The sequence below is a fragment of the Kryptolebias marmoratus genome, linkage group LG22, assembly GCF_001649575.2.
Source record: "Kryptolebias marmoratus isolate JLee-2015 linkage group LG22, ASM164957v2, whole genome shotgun sequence".
NCBI lineage: Eukaryota > Metazoa > Chordata > Actinopteri > Cyprinodontiformes > Rivulidae > Kryptolebias > Kryptolebias marmoratus.
Genome location: NC_051451.1, coordinates 13,419,508 through 13,438,385, shown reverse-complemented (window position 1 = coordinate 13,438,385; position 18,878 = coordinate 13,419,508). Strand labels below are relative to the sequence as shown.

Here is an 18,878-nt window from a genome sequence, read left to right as displayed (position 1 = left end):
GGAAGAAAGAGCTCGCTAAAAGCCAATGTCATAGTATTTTTGATCTAAATGTCAGCCGGTCTAATTGGCAACTTTAATAATTCACGTAAATCCCCACCCTGCAGTGTGCGTGGGCCTCCTCCCTTTTGCGCAGCTTTTAAGCGTCCACTTTCCCAATCCAAAACCATCCTGTCTGAGGTTTGATAGTATGTATTTAATCTGAATCCTCACAACTTAAATTCACCATGTTACACACAGATTATGTTTGCTAAGGTTTCCGCACACTCAGCACAGTGATAGAAATGCTCCATATAGATCTGGATTTATGCTGATGTTGCAACATTGCACAGTTCTCAAAGCGGTTCGGCCAAACATTTATCATGCTGAATTTGAAGTGAGGGGTCCGCGCTGAAGTTGTGTTCCGGGGAAAAAACCTATTGTGTTCCTGAGGTTATCTCGCAACACAGACAAATGCATCATTCTGCTGGACAAATGCATGACCGGCGAGGGGATGCACCTGGTAGCAGCAGGGTTTAGCAATGTCAAAACGAGGCTTTTTGAGCCTAAAAGATGTGACCTTGTACATCTCCAGCTGCAGTGGTGTTTCTGACGAATCCTGAAAAAACACTGAATGCACAATGTTTGCACTCACTGTACTCACAGCACAATTAACGGAGACATGAGTGCAACAGGAACAGCACTGTGACAAGGAAGAGAAAAGAAACAAAATAGGGAAGCTTGCAAAATACGTCAGTACTCTGGCAGGGAACCAGCTCGTTCTCTCTGTGTGAGAGCCGGATTCTTTGGCCTGCATGAAGGGACAGCAGCCAGCACACACACACACACACACACACACACACACACACACACACACACGTATCTACTCATACACATATAGAAATCACACGCTTTGTTTACCATAATGCTGGCGAGCTGTTATTTGCCATGCTGTAAAGCAGGTAGCCTGCATTCATGTGACGCTCCTGCAGGGTGTGTGAGTGAGTGTATGGGCCACAGATGGTGGAGGAAAACTCTGAGAACTCAGATCAACAGCTTACCTACTGAGACTGTGAACGTTAACGCACACAAACACACACACACGGTCACCTGCACTCGAATAAACCACACAGGCAGAAACACACACACACTCTCGCCTCAAAGTGACACACACTCACGGATCAGCAGCTTACCTGTGGAGACTGAAAGCTTCTGCTTCCTCTCAGGGAGAAGGTGGACAAACTTGTGTGTGTTCACGCACACACACACCTACACTCCCTGTTTTCTTTTTAGAGCTGCATAAATATGCAGGCGAGCAAACTGTTGCCCTGCTGACTATTTGAAGCTGATTTTAAAGGGATAGTCTGGTTATTTTTGAAGTGATGTTCTGTCAAACAGTTATCAAGAGTTACTACTTTATCAGCCGTGACATCAGTCATAAGGCACTTTCACAAAACACTTCAAGCAGCATGGGGGAGTTGAAGACAACCCACCTTTGTGCCACCAAGAGAGGTAGCAACAGAGCTGTAACAGGTGACAAATGAGAAAGAAAGTCAGTTTTGTGGCTCAAAACGTGACATAATGACAACATACGGTCTGTGTGACCGCCCGGCTGCAGGGTTTAAAAGCCCGAACAGCAAGAAACGGATTCATTACAGAGAAGAAGATTAATAATGATGCACAGCAGCATTACAATTAGTTAAAAAATTGGTTATCCACAAAGAGGATCACTAAACTGAGTATATATATATCATGCTTTGAAAATAATATGAGAAGAGACATCTGTTACATATTGATGTACAGTGATTCATGTGAACACGTTTATTTTGGTTCCATGAAGTTCACCTCATTTCCAAAGGCTCACATCGGCTCTGATTGATTTGTGAACAATCAGAGGCTGCTTACAGATGGACTGGTCTTTTGCAGCCATTTTTGTGAGCACGGAAAATGGAGAAAAGAGTAGAGATCTTCAGCCAGGCTAGGCTAATGGCTGTTGTTTTTTAATCATTTTCAGGCTTATAAAACAACTCTTTCTCCAAACAACATATTGGTCTGAAAGAACACTACATTAGCTGATATTACACCTCTACACTTTGGCATGAGCACGTTTGTTTAGTGTTTTCTCAACCAAACAACGTTCGTGTTACTACGCAAATGTACGTAGTTCTGCTGAACATAGACTGTTATACACAGATGGTGCTGTATGAATCAGTCCACCAGCAGTAAACTTTTAGACTGACTAAACGTCTTAACCAGGCAGTGCCTCACCACCACCAGCACTAACACGGTAATATATACTCCTTTATTTATGTAGTAACACAGACATAGTTCAGCTGAGGAAACTATTAGAATGTCATTAGTTTATATTTATTTAGTCTCTAAAACAATGAAAAATCTGAAATCTGTTCTCCAATCATGCCTCCTCTTGCTTGGATGGAAAATATGTGCCTCTAGTAGTTAAATGCTTCGCTGCACTGTTTCAGCCTTTTGTTCTTTGGTGCCAAATTGTTTTCTGCTGAGAGAAAAGAGAATAAATTAACACAACTCTTGGCAACACTCAAACTTTGGCTTTAAACTTTTACAACACGTCACTTTCTCTGTGGTGCAAATATAAAGTTTCTTTGGTTTTTTTTTTTGGTTTTTTTTACCCGTCTGCAGACCAATGTGAACCACCTATAGCTTACAACAGAAAGATTAATGTTGCCCATAGTACTTCACACAGTTGTGCTCTACACTGAAGAAACAGAGAAAGTTTAAGACAGAAGCTTTTTCCACTTCACTCCCTTAAGGATCAGGTCATCCTTGATCTCACATTAGGTTAAAATGCCTCTTTAACTTTTATATTTACTTTTTGGTCACGTTTAAGCTATAAGGGTTTTAGTTCAGTAAGGTACTGATGCTTTTTTAGGTATTAATTATCAGTCCGAAATGTTGCTTCAGTTTGCTTATTTATCTAAAGAGACTCTTAGATTTGTGTTATGACCAAGATTGTAGTGAGGTTCAAAGAAGAGGAACACGCTTTTATACATCTTAAAACAATTACATCACATTTGCTTCAGATTTAAGTTATTAAAGACATCCTAAAATCCCACATCACATCAGTAGATGACTTCTTTTGAATCATGTAAAACTGTATGAAATTAATGACAAATCTCTTTTTAAGTAGCTCCACATTTGAGTCCAAACAGAAGAAGCAGCATATTTTTTTTATCTTTTTTCCTTTAGAATGAGCTTCGGTCGCTTTGTTTAAAAATGTCATTCAGGCAGGTGACCAAAAATATGACTGTAAGCATGATATTGTCACTTGCGTTAAAACTCCACAGTAATGTTCATGTGAAAGTGATGCATGTGAATGTATTTTTCATCCTGTTGCCTGCTCTTTGTGCGAAATCAAAACAGGCAACTCACACACAAAAATAAGTGTGTGAAATCAATTTTTACTATGAGGAACACAATTTGGTCTCCGCACATACTGTTCTCCCAATATGTTGGTGTCATGTCGGACTTTGGACCTCATTATCATGAAACACACACACACACACTACTTGTGGTGTATCTATATGACTGTTTCTCAACAGGACGGTACATCTCACAGTGGTAAAGAGCAGGAACACACTACCTACATGCACAGACCCATCCTGACACACAGCGACCATATGCTGTCAGCTGGAGCTGGAGCTGTGTGGCGTTCAGCTCGGTGGAGCGTCACAACCGTTGCATGAAACGCACGCCGTCCGACTTCAAGGCACTGACACAAACGTTGCCAGCTTTACAGAAATATTGTGCTATTGTTAAAGGAAGCTTGTTTCCTGGACAACGATCCTTAAAAGGTTCTGCAGCTCTAGTGGCACGCCACTTAATTTCCTAGTTTGTGAAAGAGTGCAGCCCAGCTGATGTCAGGACTGTTGAAACAATGTTTTAAGGACCTGTTTGTCCTGCCCGTCCTGGCTCATACATAACAGATTAAGGTAATCGTTCACCACTGTTAGGACTGGAAGACAAGTCCAAGGCTGAAATTAAAACAGAAAGAAACATTAAAAAGCAGTGCTGTCTGTAACAGACAATAATGCCATTAGGACTTTGCAGATTTTATTGTGTATTTACTGGATATGATGGACTAGAAACAAACAAAAACACAACAGATTGAAGGAAAAAAAAAACAGTTGTGTAAGTCCCAGAGCACATCTCAGTGGCTCCTAATTAATTTTGCAACAAGCTCCACACGGGTGGTGTGAGGGTGTTTTTGTTGCAAATGCGCACAGAAATCAGAAATCTGCAGTGAGACTTAGTAAACCAGACTCTGAAGTTTTACACTTCAACGAGGATTTCACTGTCTCTAATTTTCAATTCAGTCTGCCTTATTTGCACAAAATGTTTCTTTATTTATTTTTAAGTAATTAATCAGCACAAAAACATGCAAAAAGCACATATTAACAGAAATCTCTCGGTTTTGAATCCGGCTGTGCCCAAAAGTGAGGGCTCAAGGAAAATACTGATTGAACCGTCAGAAATAGAAAATTGTTTTAGTTGATATAAACTAAAAACAACGAAGCAAACAAACAAACAAAAAGATTTTGGACAAAGAAGGTGTAAAGGGGTTTTTTTCCGTTCTAATGTTATGCTTATTTAATAATAAAAACAGAAATAAAGTTTCATGTCAGCATCCTCAGTATTTACTTCTATTACCGGAAGGTGGGTTTGTTCAGATAAATAGACAATATGAATTGAATAAACGTATAATTAACGAAATACTAAAGAGCAGACACTTATTTATAGTAATAGATCTTAAACTGTTAGGTTGAGAGAACCACAGATATTTTTCTGGTCTTTTGAGAAATGAGCCGTGTGTGTTTGTGTGTTTTTCTCCACATGAGAACCTAAAGGCCTGGTCACACTGAGGTCAGTTGTTATTCATGAAGTGCTGCTGGTTATGGGTCACAGTTAGGGCTGAAAGGGTTATTGCCTCTGAGAACGTCCACAGGAGAAAGACAGACGGACGGACGGACAGATTCCCTACAGTAGAACCCCAGTAATATAATTCACCTCTGCGCTAATCGAGTTACTCTGAATTACAGCTTCTTATCGCCCCATCCTCATCCACCATTTGCTTCACAAACGCACACAGTTATTTTATAATTCAGTTTTCTGCTCAGTTTTATTTTATTTTATAAGCTCTGTTTCCCTTTCTCTCATCTCTGATTAATGGAGAAGATTGTCAGAGATCTTAACTCTGAGGCTGCTGGAGGAGCTCATAATGTCAGGAAACAAAAGACATGGCTGAAGGTGGAATATCTGCACAAGTTGTCAACATGAGGTTTGATCAGGAAAAGAGGCTATCTTTGCCCTTTTGCTGTAAAAATAGGATTTAGAGCCACAGAACCTACTTAACCATTGAACTAAATATCACAGTTTACAGTTTCATACCGCAAATATACTATTTTTTTTAAAACTAGAGTTTATGTTGTGAAACTGCAGAACTCAAACTACTAATAATTTCAAGGGTTGTACAAAATAAATAAAATAAATGAAGCATCTACTGTAGTTATGGTCTCACTTCAAAACAGTTTGTTTGTTTTTTTTTATTTATAACTTAGTTTTCTTCAAATAAGATTTACTTCAATGGTTTAGTACCCGTGCTAATTATTGCCAGGATTATTTTGATATTCTCATTACGACTTGTATAGATGCTCAAATTTTTGCGTTCTGTTTTTAGTTGTCTTTATCAACATTTTGCAGCAGTGTATGTTTTACTTAATTTTAATTATAAACTTAAAAAGTGATCAGTTTGGTTTAATGTTATCTTTGCTTTTGTGGGACAGGATGTTACATAAGAGTTGTCACTAAGTTAATACCTTTATCATGATATTATTATGACATATTTACAGCCGTAAAACTTAATATTTTTCATTTTGTTTCAACTTATATTCATCAGATTTTCCATCTTCCTTTCCAGTAGTTCTAATTTTAAACCTTTCTGTCTCCATCTGCGTAGCTACGATGAGTGTGTCGGGCCAGGTTCGACTCAGCTCTACATCCCCACAGACGACCCACCTCCTTATTCTTTGTTGGACCCCTGTCGGAGCCTGGCAGAGCCGGAGGAGCGGCCCGCCTACACTGGTCCAGATGCTTCTCCAAGCTACGGGGAGACGTCAGCCAGCGCCGCCTGGCCGCCCCCCTCCCACTACCCCCTGGGACTGCAGGAGCAGCAACACATTGCATCCATCTCCTACTCCCTGGAGGCAGCGCCGCCTTACGAGTCGGTGCTGGCGGAGCAGGGACGGCCCCTCCCTCTCGTGCCATGTGACCTTTATAAACACCACTCAGAAAGGGGCAACGCCGAAAGCTCCCAGCAGCTGCCAGCGAACCAGATCTCATAGGACGGTTATTTGGTTTTCTTCACCTGAGCTCCCGGTGGTCCCTAGCTGAATTAGACAAAAACACTTAAATGTGGAGGGCGGGGCGGTGTGGTGGTGGTGGGGCGGGGGGGATGGATGTTAGGAGCAGCTGTGGGCCAGAGAGTGGAAACGAATGAGATCTGCACATCTTTCACACAGTTCCAAACACCCGATTAGGCTCATAAGTTCCCGTGGCTCACAGTCCGATCGGGCCAACGAAACAAAAAGACTGCATCGAACTGCTTCCTGTCTGGAACTTCCTTCAAGAACTGTGACGCTCTGGCTCACAGACAAAGACTGACGTGTTAAATTGTCTCATTCTGGGGCTTCCCCCCCACATTTTGAACATTGTGAATTAGGGTTTTGTGCTTTGGGACAGTTTAAAGAGAGAAGAACTGTGTGTTACTGATCTAACTGTGTAGTTTAGAGAACACACAAGCACACAGATATCACCCTCCAGATCATGTTTAATTTGTTCTAGTAAATTGCAGCGCAGAGGTGACGTCTCTGTAGGGTGTAAACATTAGAAGAGTGTGCCGTTTTGTCACGTTCAATGTGCTGGTAGTATCCTACTTAGTAGAAGAAAGACTTTGTAATAAAATAGTAGTAATCACTTTGGAATACCTGGAAACTTTCACCCCCAAGTCCCTATTTTTCCTCATGTATGTTATTTAAATCTTACAGCACGAAAAGAAATGATGGCGTTCTGGAAGATGTTGTTAATCTTTTTGCAGCATGACTCTATAATCACAGGAGAGAGGCTCAGCTTGTTCCATTTTTGTCGTACCTCTTTGTATCAAGGGCTCTAGTTTTAAAACCAAGCTAAAACTGGACCCCAGTAGCAAAATGTAGCCGAGAACCTGCCTCCTCATGAGGTTTGGTTCATGCAGCAGAGACTTTACACATAAAGCTGTAGATCTGTAGATTTTTAACCCAGTGTTCCCTCAGAACGCTTTTATTTTTTCCCCCAGAAGACCTAAATTGCTCTCGACAATATTTTCCACAGTGCAAAAAAATATATATGTATATAGGGAACAAATGGGTCAATTTGTCAAACCGAGACTTCCGATTGCAGATTTTTAAAACAATCTGTGGCTAAAATGAGCAATCACTTGGAAATACGTAAAAAAGGACAGCCAAAGCATGACAGGAGTGATCACCTATACGGGAATGTTTCATAGTTTTGCCAGTTTAATCAGTTTTAGGGTCGAAGAATTCCCACTTCTCGCAGATTGTTCTGCATTTGTCAGCGGTGACGTATCATTTCCTAATCAGAAATAAAGCAGATGTTGTGAATGTTTAGTCTTTATTGTAGAAAAGCTTAAAAATATGAGAGGAAGTTTGACTTTAGAGCCAAAATGATGCTTGCAAACAATATCAAACACTAAACTGTGGCTGCTCCAATGAAATACGGCGTCTTGTGTCGAGTCAAACACAAACCTAATATGCATGCACCCAAAATGCATCGCGTCCCTGCCACCTGACTGCGACAAAACAACAGAAACCCACACGAGTTAGGAAATATAGGGGTTCATTCGACCGATAATTGAACTAAATTTAACTGCACGCGCGGGCCTGGTGGACAGCAGCAGCATGAGCAGTGAAATCCCCTGCGAGCCTTAGCAGGTAAGCCATTTATCTGCACCTTCACAGGTGCAGCCAAGGAGGACAGCTCCTCACAACAATACCTATGTAATGACGACTCCTGCGCTGCAGCTGCAAAGCCAGTGGAGATATGGGCGAAAATAACACCTCCTCCTCAGGGGAGTAATTCTCACAATGAAGCCTCTATTTCCGTCCTTTGAGCCTTTGGATAATAAAGAAACATGAGTGAACTAAGGAAAACAAGCAGGCAGCCCAATAAAGTCAGTCATATCGGTATGGAAGATAAATCACGACGCTACAAAACTTGATTACTGAACTGCTGCAGCCACGTACTGCTGTGTTCACACAAGCAGCAGCAGAGGACTAAGTACTCGCGCTGAGCACGCCCACCTCCAAAACCATCACGAGCAGTTTGGAGTTTCTTCAAAATTTAGAGGAAAAGCTGATCAAAAGCAACACTAACAACTAAAGAACCCTTAAACACTAGCTCTGAAAAAACTTCAGTGTCACATGTTTGCAAGCTGAGCTTTGCAGAGGTTAGGAACGCCTCCCCGCTCACCTGGTGACCACAAAGGTTTAACAATAACATTAAATTATGAAGGAAGGAATACATCTATTTCATACCAGCGCTTTAGGCTGAAATCATCCTATAATGAGAAGTTGGAGCTGTTTAGGTCAAACCTTGACGATAAAGTTATACAAGATTTCAGGAGATAATGTCACCTTCAGAGTACGTGTTGGTAATGACTCTCAGCTACTACCACGGCTGATTTTAGCTCAATATCCGTAAAACTGACTGAGTTACAGTCACGTTTGTGATTTTTTAAGGTCAGGCGGTCACGGCAGACATCCGTTGAAGTTCATCAGCAGCAGATGTGCATTCAGTGAAAACTTCCTGCAGGATCCATTCAAATTTATCCCAGAGGCTCAATAAATAATTTGGAAACACACATAGAGCTTTTTTTTCCTTTCAGGGGCAGGCGATGCAAAAAACATTAACATCTTCAAAGACTGGAAAAAAAAGGCGGGGAAAATCGAATTATGATTAAGTGTTGGGGAATGTGGAGTTAATTTCTCTCAATCAAAACAAAAGCTGTGAGATGTTTAGTCTGAATTACAGTGAAAAGGCCGCAGTTGAAGACATGAGACTCACGGTGAAGAACGCAGTAAAACTAATCTTTTGTTGGAACCAAACAGCTCTCAAAATGCTCCAGTCCAGCCGAACCAAACCTTAACCATGGTTTATATCTGACAGACTGAGCAGGCGGCACTTTACCGCGGTCTAATAACACGTGGACTAAATGCTGCCTATACTTTTGTTTTGTTTTTGTAGTTTTATTCGTACCTATACAGAAACAAAGAGGCAGTGTTTGTATGGAGGTGTGTGTGTGTGTGTGTGTGTGTGTGTGTGTGTGTGTGTGTGAGGAGGAAATCAAACCTGGAGACACTAAGACCTGTAGACACCATTTTATCACCCGTTGTTAAAGCAGGAAGTCATTATAGACTGAGCTTTAGTAACAATATACTAAATGTTCTTTGTTATTTAAAGATAGTTTGTCCAGATTGTGTGTTTCTTTGAAGATGTGCCTGAAAGCCCCAAATGCCCCCCTGATTCTTAGCTAATCCACTGCTTCATCAATATGTTTGGTGTTTACTGTTCAGTGCAAAGACATTGTTTAGATTTATTCAGTGTTGAAGGAATTCTCTGTTTCTTGGACTTGGGAGCTGAAATCAAAATTTAGATCTTTAACTCTCAGCACTGTTTTTATTATTATTATTATTAATTAGCAGATATGCTGAAGAATTTCAAGTATCTCTTGCAAATTTTACATATTATCCACCCCCGGCTTCGCTGCGTTCAGCTCATTTTATTTTAAAATAACCAAAATAAACCGGTTAAACCAAAAGGCCCATCCTAGTTTACATGCAGCTGCATTACTCTACGTGATCTGTGTCACTGACACAACATTTAATTTGTGTTTAAGGAGCTCAAACCACACCAGAGAAAAGATCCCGTTCACGCTGAACGCGATCCAGTTTCACCGTCAGCCACCAGGGGGCGGTGCAGAGCTACAATCTAACATTTAACTGTTTTATTCACCAAACTGATCTTTAAAACTTTCCTCTTTTAGCGCTAAATCAGACAGATCAGCCACCTGGCTCCGTGTTGTTGTGTTAATATGAGTGTTTTATTGGATTATAGAACATTTCCAACGTGTGTCAGTATTAATTGTTAGCTTTAAAACACCTGGAACGAGTGCAGCTCATTTCTTTGTCAAACTAGGGAAATGTTGCTATTTTTTCTGATGCTCTAATTTGTTGTTGTTTTCTGCTGTCAGTAAATTATACGTTAATGTTCATGTGCATCACTCCCCTGTTCATCTTCCTCTCTTTTTCCCTTCACCTTGTAAAATAACAACCTGAAGTGGTTTATTAGGTTGTACATTAGAGGTTTTTGTTTCAGTCTTTTTTTGTTTTATTATTTTGTAGAAAAAAAGTGAATAAAGCTGATCTCTTATCAAATCGGAGTGCCTGCTGGTGCAATAAAACACTCACCTGGATCCTAAAACAGCTCGAGATAAAGAAACTGACTGAGGTGAGCAGAAGTACTGCAACATAAAAAGGATGTTTATGAGACTCTTTTTCTTCGTTTGTTTATTGTTTTTTTTTCTTTATTTTGATTTTTAAGAACTTATTTTTTAATGCAGCTGAATCTGCCTTGAATTAAGATTTACATCATTCCTGTTGTCCCTACGCCTGAGATCAGTGTGGTTACGCTGATGTACGTATGACACTAAACGCTCTGATCCGATCCAGTATAACACAAATAATTCATTTAAAAAGGAGATTTTCTGCTGCGTGTGCACCTCCCGTCCATACACAGAGATTTGGCTTCATAAGGAAACATGGAGCTTCACAGCTTCACAGATGAGCTACTGTTGTGTCGTACATGAACGAGTCGTTCAAATGAACGAATCTTTTGAGTGAACGAACTGAACCAAGTAACTTTATTCACTGAGTCGTTCGTTACTTAGTTCTGTTGAGGTCAGCGGGAGTGGAACGTCCTCGTTCTGTGACTCACTCATGACCTAAATCTAAACGACACAGCGGGGTGTGCCGTGCGGGCGTGGCAGGATTTACTTACGTACTGCTGATTCGCGCATGCGCAGAAACAACGTACCGCCGATGAGGTGTGATCCGTTTCTGTTTGAAGGATGTTAATGTTGGTCTCTCTCTGCATCTTTGAAATATGTTTGTATGTCCTATAAGCCCATGGGGGCCTGGCACCTATTATGGTGTACATGAATGAGCAGCGCCATTTTCAGCACTGTACGACGCAAATGAATCACTCCTCGACAGCAGTACGTTGTTTCTGCGCATGCGCGAATCAGCAGTACGTAAGTAAATCCTGCCACGCCTGCAGGGCGCACCCCGCTGTGTCGTTTGAATTCACGTCATGAGTGAGTCAAAGAACGAGGAAGTTCCACTCCTGCTGAACTCAGCTAAACTAAGTTTTGTCTTTTTCCTTTTTTCCTCTTATTTTCTTTCTCATTTTTTATTATTATTTTTTCTCAACTGAACAAAGTAAGGACCGAATCAGTGAATGAAGTGACTTGGTTCGGTTCAGTTCGTTCACTCAAAAGATTCGTTCGTTTGAACGAATCGTTCATGTACGACACAACACTACACATGATGTTCTCAAAAAACTTTCAGATGTAGTCAAACGTTCTTTAAATAATGTCAGAGTGTCTTATATAAAATCTGAGAGGCCGTCAGATGTGGCTGTGAAAACCCCTCAAACCACAGCCTGTCAGTCTGAGCAGCTTCCAGATGTTCCTCCTGTTCTGGGCCATGGATTACAAAGAGTCAGAGGGTTATTATTTTTAATCACAGATTTGTTCCTAAAACTGACCAGGGCAGATTGTTTAGATGCTTCTGACGTGCACTCGCCCGGTTCAGGACCTGCTCGTCTGGTACGACATAAAAGCTAATCACCGCTTGGAAACACCATCAACAGTTTGTAACTTCAAGAAGAGGAAAAGCGGTCAAAAGCTCCCAGGCTGTGTTTGAGGTGAGTTTTCACTTCTTCTGCTTTTAAATGGTCAAATAAAAGGCAGATGATCCCTCTGATCCTCTGATTCTCTCAAAGAAAATGAAGGCTCAGATTCTGCTCCTGCTTCTTGCTCTCGTGTTTGGAGTTCAGGCAATGTCCAGTGATTCTCACGAGGACTCACCAGGTTCGTGTTTTTCTAACTTCTGGTCTAAATTAACTCCAGAGGTGATAATTAAAGCCACCATGGACTCAGATCCTTACAGCTCGTGTGCTCTCATCTCACAGTTATCTCCGGGGAAATGGCCATGGTTGAACTGAGGGTTATACCGAAAGCGAAGCCACATACACCGGAAACCCTAAAGGTTTAAGATTTAAGATTTCTTATCAGTATGTTTGTGAATCTGTCACAGAGAAAACAATCCAAACTGTTTCACTTTCATTGAAGAAAATACAAATCCAGTTATTTCATATGTGATGTATTTATGGAAAGAAAACTCCTGGACATCTAGCATCAACAGAAAACCTTTATTATCAGTGTGTTGTTGTTTTGCTAAGATTGCATTTTGTGTTTGTACATTTTGTAAGTGAACTTTTCTTTCATTGTAGGACCCCGTGGAAGGGTCGAGGCAGAGGAAAGAGAAATAACGAGAAGAAAAAACTGATCTGAGGAGCCATGCAATGCAAATTTAATTAATTTAAAAGTAAACAAACATATTTCTGTCAGAAAAGAATGACGTGTGGTTCAGAAAGATGATAAAAAAATAACTATTTTTCCTTTTTTAATTAGTCTGATAGATTGTTTCTAAAGCAAGATTTTATAAAAGTTGTTGGTATTAATTTTGAAAATATATTTCATCAAGTAAAACATTGCACTTTTTCCATTTTTTTTTAATTCTGTGCTACAAAGTCAAAATGGTGTAGCTTTTTGTTGCCACAGAATGAAAAAGTACAGAATCAGTTTTAGACTTCAAGCAGGCAAGGTGTAAAAAAGGTAACAAAAAGTGTAAAACAAGTAAAAATAATTCCAAAACAGTTGAAATTACAATACAATAATAATTTTGAGAAATATTATAGTAACTAATAAAGCAACAGAACAACAGAGGTAAATGCTTAAAATAAAGCTTTACTTAAGGAACCCACATCGTAAATATAAGTTTTGTTTTCTGCTTCTAACCTTTTTTTTAGGCATTACACTGTAGACAGTATCGGGTTTGAATGTACCTGTATATTGTTTATTGTAATAAATGATCGAATTATTAAATGATAATGACGCAAAAGGAGGCTCTTGATCTGTAAATATAACCTCAACTGATTTCCGTAAACTCATCATCAGCTTTAACACACTGCCCTCTCGTGGCCTTTAGCTGTAAGTGCATTGTTTTATTTCGCACACTGCCCTCTCGTGGCCTTTAGCTGTAAATGCATTGTTTTATTTCGCACACTGCCCTCTAGTGGCCTTTAGCTGTAAGTGCGTAGTCTTTTTAGCACACTGCCCTCTAGTGGTCGACTGAGTACATGTCTGTTATTTATGGTCCACACTTCAACATCAACATGTGTTCAATTAGGCTTTTTGACGAGAAATGGTTGACGACAAAGTTTAAAAGTCACTGTTTGGGGGTGAATGGGCTCTTTCAAGATACAGAGTGAAAGGCCAGTAAAAGTTGTAGCTACCCACACAGGTGCCAGCAGGGGTTTTCCTGCGCGTCTGGAGAAAGTTGTTAGTCACCAGGCTTGCCATATGATCCGAGCACCGAACCCCTCCAGAATGTCAGCCGTCATGTGCGGCCTGCCTCTCGGTTAGCGACACCTCCTGTTCCCCTCGGTGCCGTCCAACTGAGCCGCGACACGTCGGCTTTCTTTTCCCCCTCCTTCGGCTCCAATTTAAACCCGAGTTTCCAGCGAAAGTCGCCTGGCAAGCCGAAAGTTTCCCTCCGGACGGCATGCGCTCCTTGGCCGGGCTGGCTGCCATCGTGGCGGCGGCGAGCGTCTACCTGTACCTGCTGTCGGCGCACCTTCCCCCGGGGCCGAGGCGGCTGCAGGCGGCCTCTGAGGAGGAGGACGAGGCGCTGCAGGAGTCCAGGTGAGGACCCGAGAGAGGCCGCTGTGGTCTGCTTACACACATAGTTCCATGAAATGTTCACAGCACAAGTTTCTGTGCTTAAAACTTATTTATCAGCAGATCAGGACTGTCGAGATTTATTTTATTATTCTTGTTTGACTTATATATTTGTTGTCTACACATGGTTTTCTGCTCATACGTCATAATTAGATTTGTTATTTAATTTATTGTTATTTTAATTCAAGCAGATGTTTATATTTGGCCATCCAACACCCCATTATCTACATTTTATAAAGCAGTTTTCTACTATGGTGAGAAGAGACCATCGCAGGCTGTCTTTTGTTTGTTTTGTAGTTAAAACTGATTAATCATCTGGTCAGTTTTAATAATTATGACCTCCAGATGAATCAGTGCATTTAGGTTAGGGTACTTTATTTATATCCAAAGGTAAATTTGGTTTACAGTGGTACAAAAACATAAAAACATAAAAACATACATACATACATTTTGTTGAGCTGTTGTCACCGTTTGTGGTTTTCATCAGTTTTAGCTCAAACACTGGTTTCCTTCATTCTTGCTTGTTCAGCCGATGATGGGAAAATTGTTAAGAAAAGAAAAGGAAAAGTGGCTTTATCCTAATATTTATGAAGGTGAGCATTTCTTGACCCACTCATGTCTACTTTGAAAGCCCGTGGGGATTCCCTGAAGCCCAAAAACCACAGGATGAGTTCCCGATAATCCCAGTCCAAGTGAAAGGATTTAGTCCCCAAGTGGCTGAGGACTGAAAGAAGATTTGACTAAATTAAAACAGAAAAAAAGAACTCTTTAATGACCCAATAAATCATCTGAACTTTGTTTTAATTTGCGGTCACCATTCCATCCATTAAAAGAGATGAAGGACCATCAGCAGCTGCTTCATAATAGTCTTCAGATGATCCGTGTTACTAATGTAACCACTCATGCTAAGAACAATAAGATCTGTCAGATTTATTTGTTTTTGTAGCACTAAAATATGACTTGTGTGTACTGATAACGCTTGTCTTTTTTAGCTCTCGTTGAAGACTGATCACGTCACCCCTCAGAATATGTGTGTGTGTGAGTCTTGAAGTGTCAGTCAGATGTGAGGTTTCTTAGGGATGATAGAATAACACCGACCTCGACAGTCTGAGGCCAGGCGAAGGAACCGTTTCTCTCTATGTATTTGTGCCCAGTAAGCTGATATTACTCAGGCTATACTGTTACTTATTCCAGTGTGTGTGTGTGTGTGTGTGTGTCTAAGCATGACGTGAGCGCACACTAGAAATTATTTCCATTAGTATGATTGTCACATTTTTCAGCAGAGTGACCAAAACTGACGACTTTTAGTCAATGAAATTGTTGTTCGGAGGACTTTAAACCTGCTGAGCCTTCAGCCCTAAATCCCCGTCCACGAGGAGTGAATGTTACTCCGGCCCTGTTCGTGAAAACTGGGGCTATTTTCAGAGACAGAATGATACTTTTAGTGCCGCCCGTAAGCAAAATGAAAATGTGCCTCGATGGAATACTGTACATACATCCATTCAGCCTCACGTGTCGGGGAGGTTTTACACGTCACCGAGCTGCGGACCACTGACGCCGCAGAGTGTTTGTCCTCTGACCAGTAGAAAGGAGAGCTGGGGAGTGTGAAAGCAGGTGGTGGAGGAGGAGGCTGCCATCTAGAGTTACATGGGGAGGTGGTGTGTGTGTGTGAGAGAGAGAGTTTTAAGAAGTGTCTCTTACTCTTCACTATTTCTGTCCTTCAATCAAATGTCATTTTACTGAGCCTTTCACACATAAAATAATAATAAAAATAAAAAATCTCTTTTATCTTTCAGTTCAAAGGTTTTGGTTGTGTCTTTTGTAAACTTCCTATCTGGTCTACAAAGACATTTAACTCAAAATGCAGTACGAATGCTGAATGACTGCTCAAATCTGACATCTTGCTTTATATTATAGGTGCATAGTGGGTTTTTTTTTTTTTTTTTTTCATCTTAACCTGTCCTGTATTGAGCTGCAGTAATGTGCAAATTTCCCCATTGTGGGATCAATAAAGTTTATCTTATCTTATCTTAAAAGAAGCAAAACACAAGCTAAGAGCTACAAGAAGCTAAATGCTAGTTAAAAGTAATAAAAGGCTAGTTAAAAGTAGCAAAAGACTAGCTAAAAGTCATTAAAACCTAGTTAAAAGTAGCAAAATGCTAGTTAAAAATGGCAAAGACTAGCTTAAAGTCACAAAACACTAGCAAATGCTCTCAAGTGTCTTCTTTTCACAAGATAATTTTACACCTTTTTAATGTCATTGATGCAGCAGACTTGATTTGTTTGGAAGAAGTCTCTAAAGGTCATTCTGTGATGTATGAAGCCATCTTGTTCTGTTTTTCTTCATGCAGGCTGAAGTTCCCGTCGGACCTGGAGACCCTGCGGGAGCTCGCAGACATGCTCAAGTTTTACAAAAGAGAAAACTACAGCTACGTCCTGCTGCTGTTCTGCAGCGCCTACCTTTACAAGCAGTCCTTCGCCATACCGGGCTCCTCCTTCCTGGTGAGCTGATCCGACAACCTCCGCTCCGTGCAGCCAGAGGACGTCTTTAGCACGTGCATTTATTCATCAGTAATATTCAGTCTGGTTCCTCTTCCTCCCTCCTTCAGAACATGCTGGCTGGTGCCATATTCGGGCCTTGGGAGGGCCTGGTTCTGGCCTGCCTGCTCGCCACTTTCGGCTCCACGTTCTGCTACCTGCTGTCCGCGGCGTTCGGGAAGCAGTACGTGGTTCACTTCTTTCCAGAGAAAGTGGCCCTGCTGCAGAAGAAGGTAGGTGTTGTTGTTCAGTACTTCCTGTGATAAATGATGAGAAGTATAACTACTCGATAAAAGTCATAAACTAACATTAATCCTACACTTTTTGTCCACTAAACTCACTTCAGTTATCACCTTATATGTCTGTATTTTAATTGAAATTCCCTGCTAACCCCTCTGTTTTCATTTCCGTACTCGGCTCTCAGCTTTTTCCTTCTGTACTTCTTGTTTTTTTTTCCTCCTTCTTGTCAGGCGGAGGAGAATCAGAACAGCTTATTCTTCTTCCTCCTTTTCCTTCGCTTCTTCCCCATGACTCCTAACTGGTTCCTTAACATCACCTGTCCTGTCCTCAACATCCCTATATCCATTTTCTTCTTCTCTGTGTTAATAGGTGAGCTCACACACAGAGTGTAACAAAAGAAATAAATAAATAAAAAGACATAAACAAACTCTGATCGCTCCTCGCTGCTCTGTCCTCCTTCAAGGTTTGATCCCGTACAACTTCATCTGTGTCCGCACGGGCGCCATCCTGTCGCAGATCTCCTCCCTGGACGACATCTTCTCCTGGGGGACGCTGGCGCAGCTGCTGGCCATCGCCCTCATGGCTCTCCTGCCCGGAGCGCTGATCAAACACTACAGCCGAGCTCACCTGAAGGTGGACGGCGTCGACAGCAACGGCACGGGTCAGGTGGGCGTCGAGCGGGAACGGAAGAGGCGGTGATGAAAGTGGAACTTGGTGTTGGAGGAAGCGAGGTGGTGGGGGTGGGGGTGGGGGTGGGGGTTAAAAACCCTCAACTTGTAGGCACGTGACCTTTTCTCCACGCCAGAAGTGAGATTTCTGTGAGGTCACATCGTTCTCCGGACGTGATTGGCTCTGAAGTTGTGCTCTTATCGCGTTACTGCAGGTTTTTCTACTGCAGCTTCTTAACTGAGCTGTTTTCTGAAATGTGTTCAGGGATAAAAAAAAAAAAAAAAAAACACCCTCAAAGTCACTAAGGGTCGAGTTTTGTCTTTAAATGAATCTTTTTGCAGCCTTGAAACTCGTTTACTATTGGAAATGATAGGCTTTTGATGCATAGTAAAGCTGGAGCTCATGTTTTATTTTTATTATTTTATTTTTATTATTATTGTCACTTATTCATCCGAATCTTAGCCTGGTTAATTCTTGTTTTGTTTACATATTTCAGAGAAATGATCTAATGTCTTATCTTGGTGGAAAAGTAGTGTCACTGAAATGCCAATTACAGCAACCTGATTGCTAATTTTCTCTGACCAAAACAGAAATCTACAAAATGTTCAGTGAACGGATTCAATTTATGAATAAACAAAGAAAAAACGATTTTTCTTAATTTCTGTATGTAACACTTAAAAGAAACACTTTATAGTTCTTGTCTTTATGTCATACTAAGCAAAAACAATAATCTATGGTTATGTAGTTATATATTTTTTTCCAAATGTAGCATTCAGTTTGCTGCTCAGTAAGAGTCTGTGTGTGTTCAGGGTGTAACACTGTGCCAAATACACACAGATTTATCCCGTTAGGGTCAGTGATTATTTGTAGTATAGTGCAGAGCCATCCATGCAGGATGCTTCATTTTCACAATGTAAATCTGTTTCTGCTTTAACACCAGGGGGCCAGAAGCATAAATAAAATGGATGCGTAAAAAGAAATGCTGCATACAAACCACTACTTAGAAGGATAACTGTGTTGTAAAGCTGCATCCATCCATTTTCTTTACCCGGCTCCTCCTTTCCGGGTGGCGGGGAGCTGGTCATTGTGTTAGAGGCGGGGGGACACCCTGGACAGGTCTCCGGTCCATCACAGGGACACACGGAGACAAACGAGACAAACCACCACTCGCGCTCTCACTCACAATTTACAAGTTGTTAATTAAGCTAACAGGCATGTTTTTGGTCTGCGGGAGGAAACCGGAGTACCTGGGGGAGAACATGTGAACTCCTCCCAGAAAAGACCG

At 41.1% G+C, this 18,878-nt stretch overlaps 2 protein-coding genes across 5 annotated transcripts in view; both read left to right on the top strand.

Moving 5' to 3' along the window:
* bean1 (brain expressed, associated with NEDD4, 1) overlaps positions 1–6,428 on the top strand; it is a 32,946-nt gene extending 26,518 nt beyond the window's left edge. The window contains exon 5 of the mRNA XM_017429390.3: positions 5,969–6,428. Coding sequence (XP_017284879.1) covers positions 5,969–6,353 — 385 coding nt within the window. The 3' untranslated portion in view covers positions 6,354–6,428. The remainder of the gene's footprint in view (positions 1–5,968) is intronic.
* A 5,440-nt stretch (positions 6,429–11,868) lies between these two features.
* Positions 11,869–17,658, top strand: LOC108243316 (transmembrane protein 41A-B). 4 transcript variants are annotated; one of them, XM_037973428.1, is made up of 8 exons: positions 11,869–12,048; positions 12,127–12,214; positions 12,316–12,392; positions 12,637–14,110; positions 16,498–16,648; positions 16,729–16,917; positions 17,155–17,293; positions 17,388–17,658. In XM_037973428.1, exons 4-8 carry the CDS (start codon positions 13,971–13,973, stop codon positions 17,621–17,623), a joined length of 855 nt encoding a protein of 284 aa, XP_037829356.1. In that variant the 5' UTR covers positions 11,869–12,048; positions 12,127–12,214; positions 12,316–12,392; positions 12,637–13,970; the 3' UTR covers positions 17,624–17,658. The 4 variants fall into 4 exon arrangements, with proteins under 4 accessions (XP_037829356.1, XP_017284160.1, XP_037829355.1 ...); XM_017428671.3 differs by having other exon boundaries at positions 11,873–12,048; positions 16,756–16,917; XM_037973427.1 differs by lacking the exons at positions 11,869–12,048; positions 12,127–12,214; positions 12,316–12,392; positions 12,637–14,110 and having other exon boundaries at positions 14,117–16,648; positions 16,756–16,917.
* Positions 17,659–18,878: the final 1,220 nt, after the last annotated feature.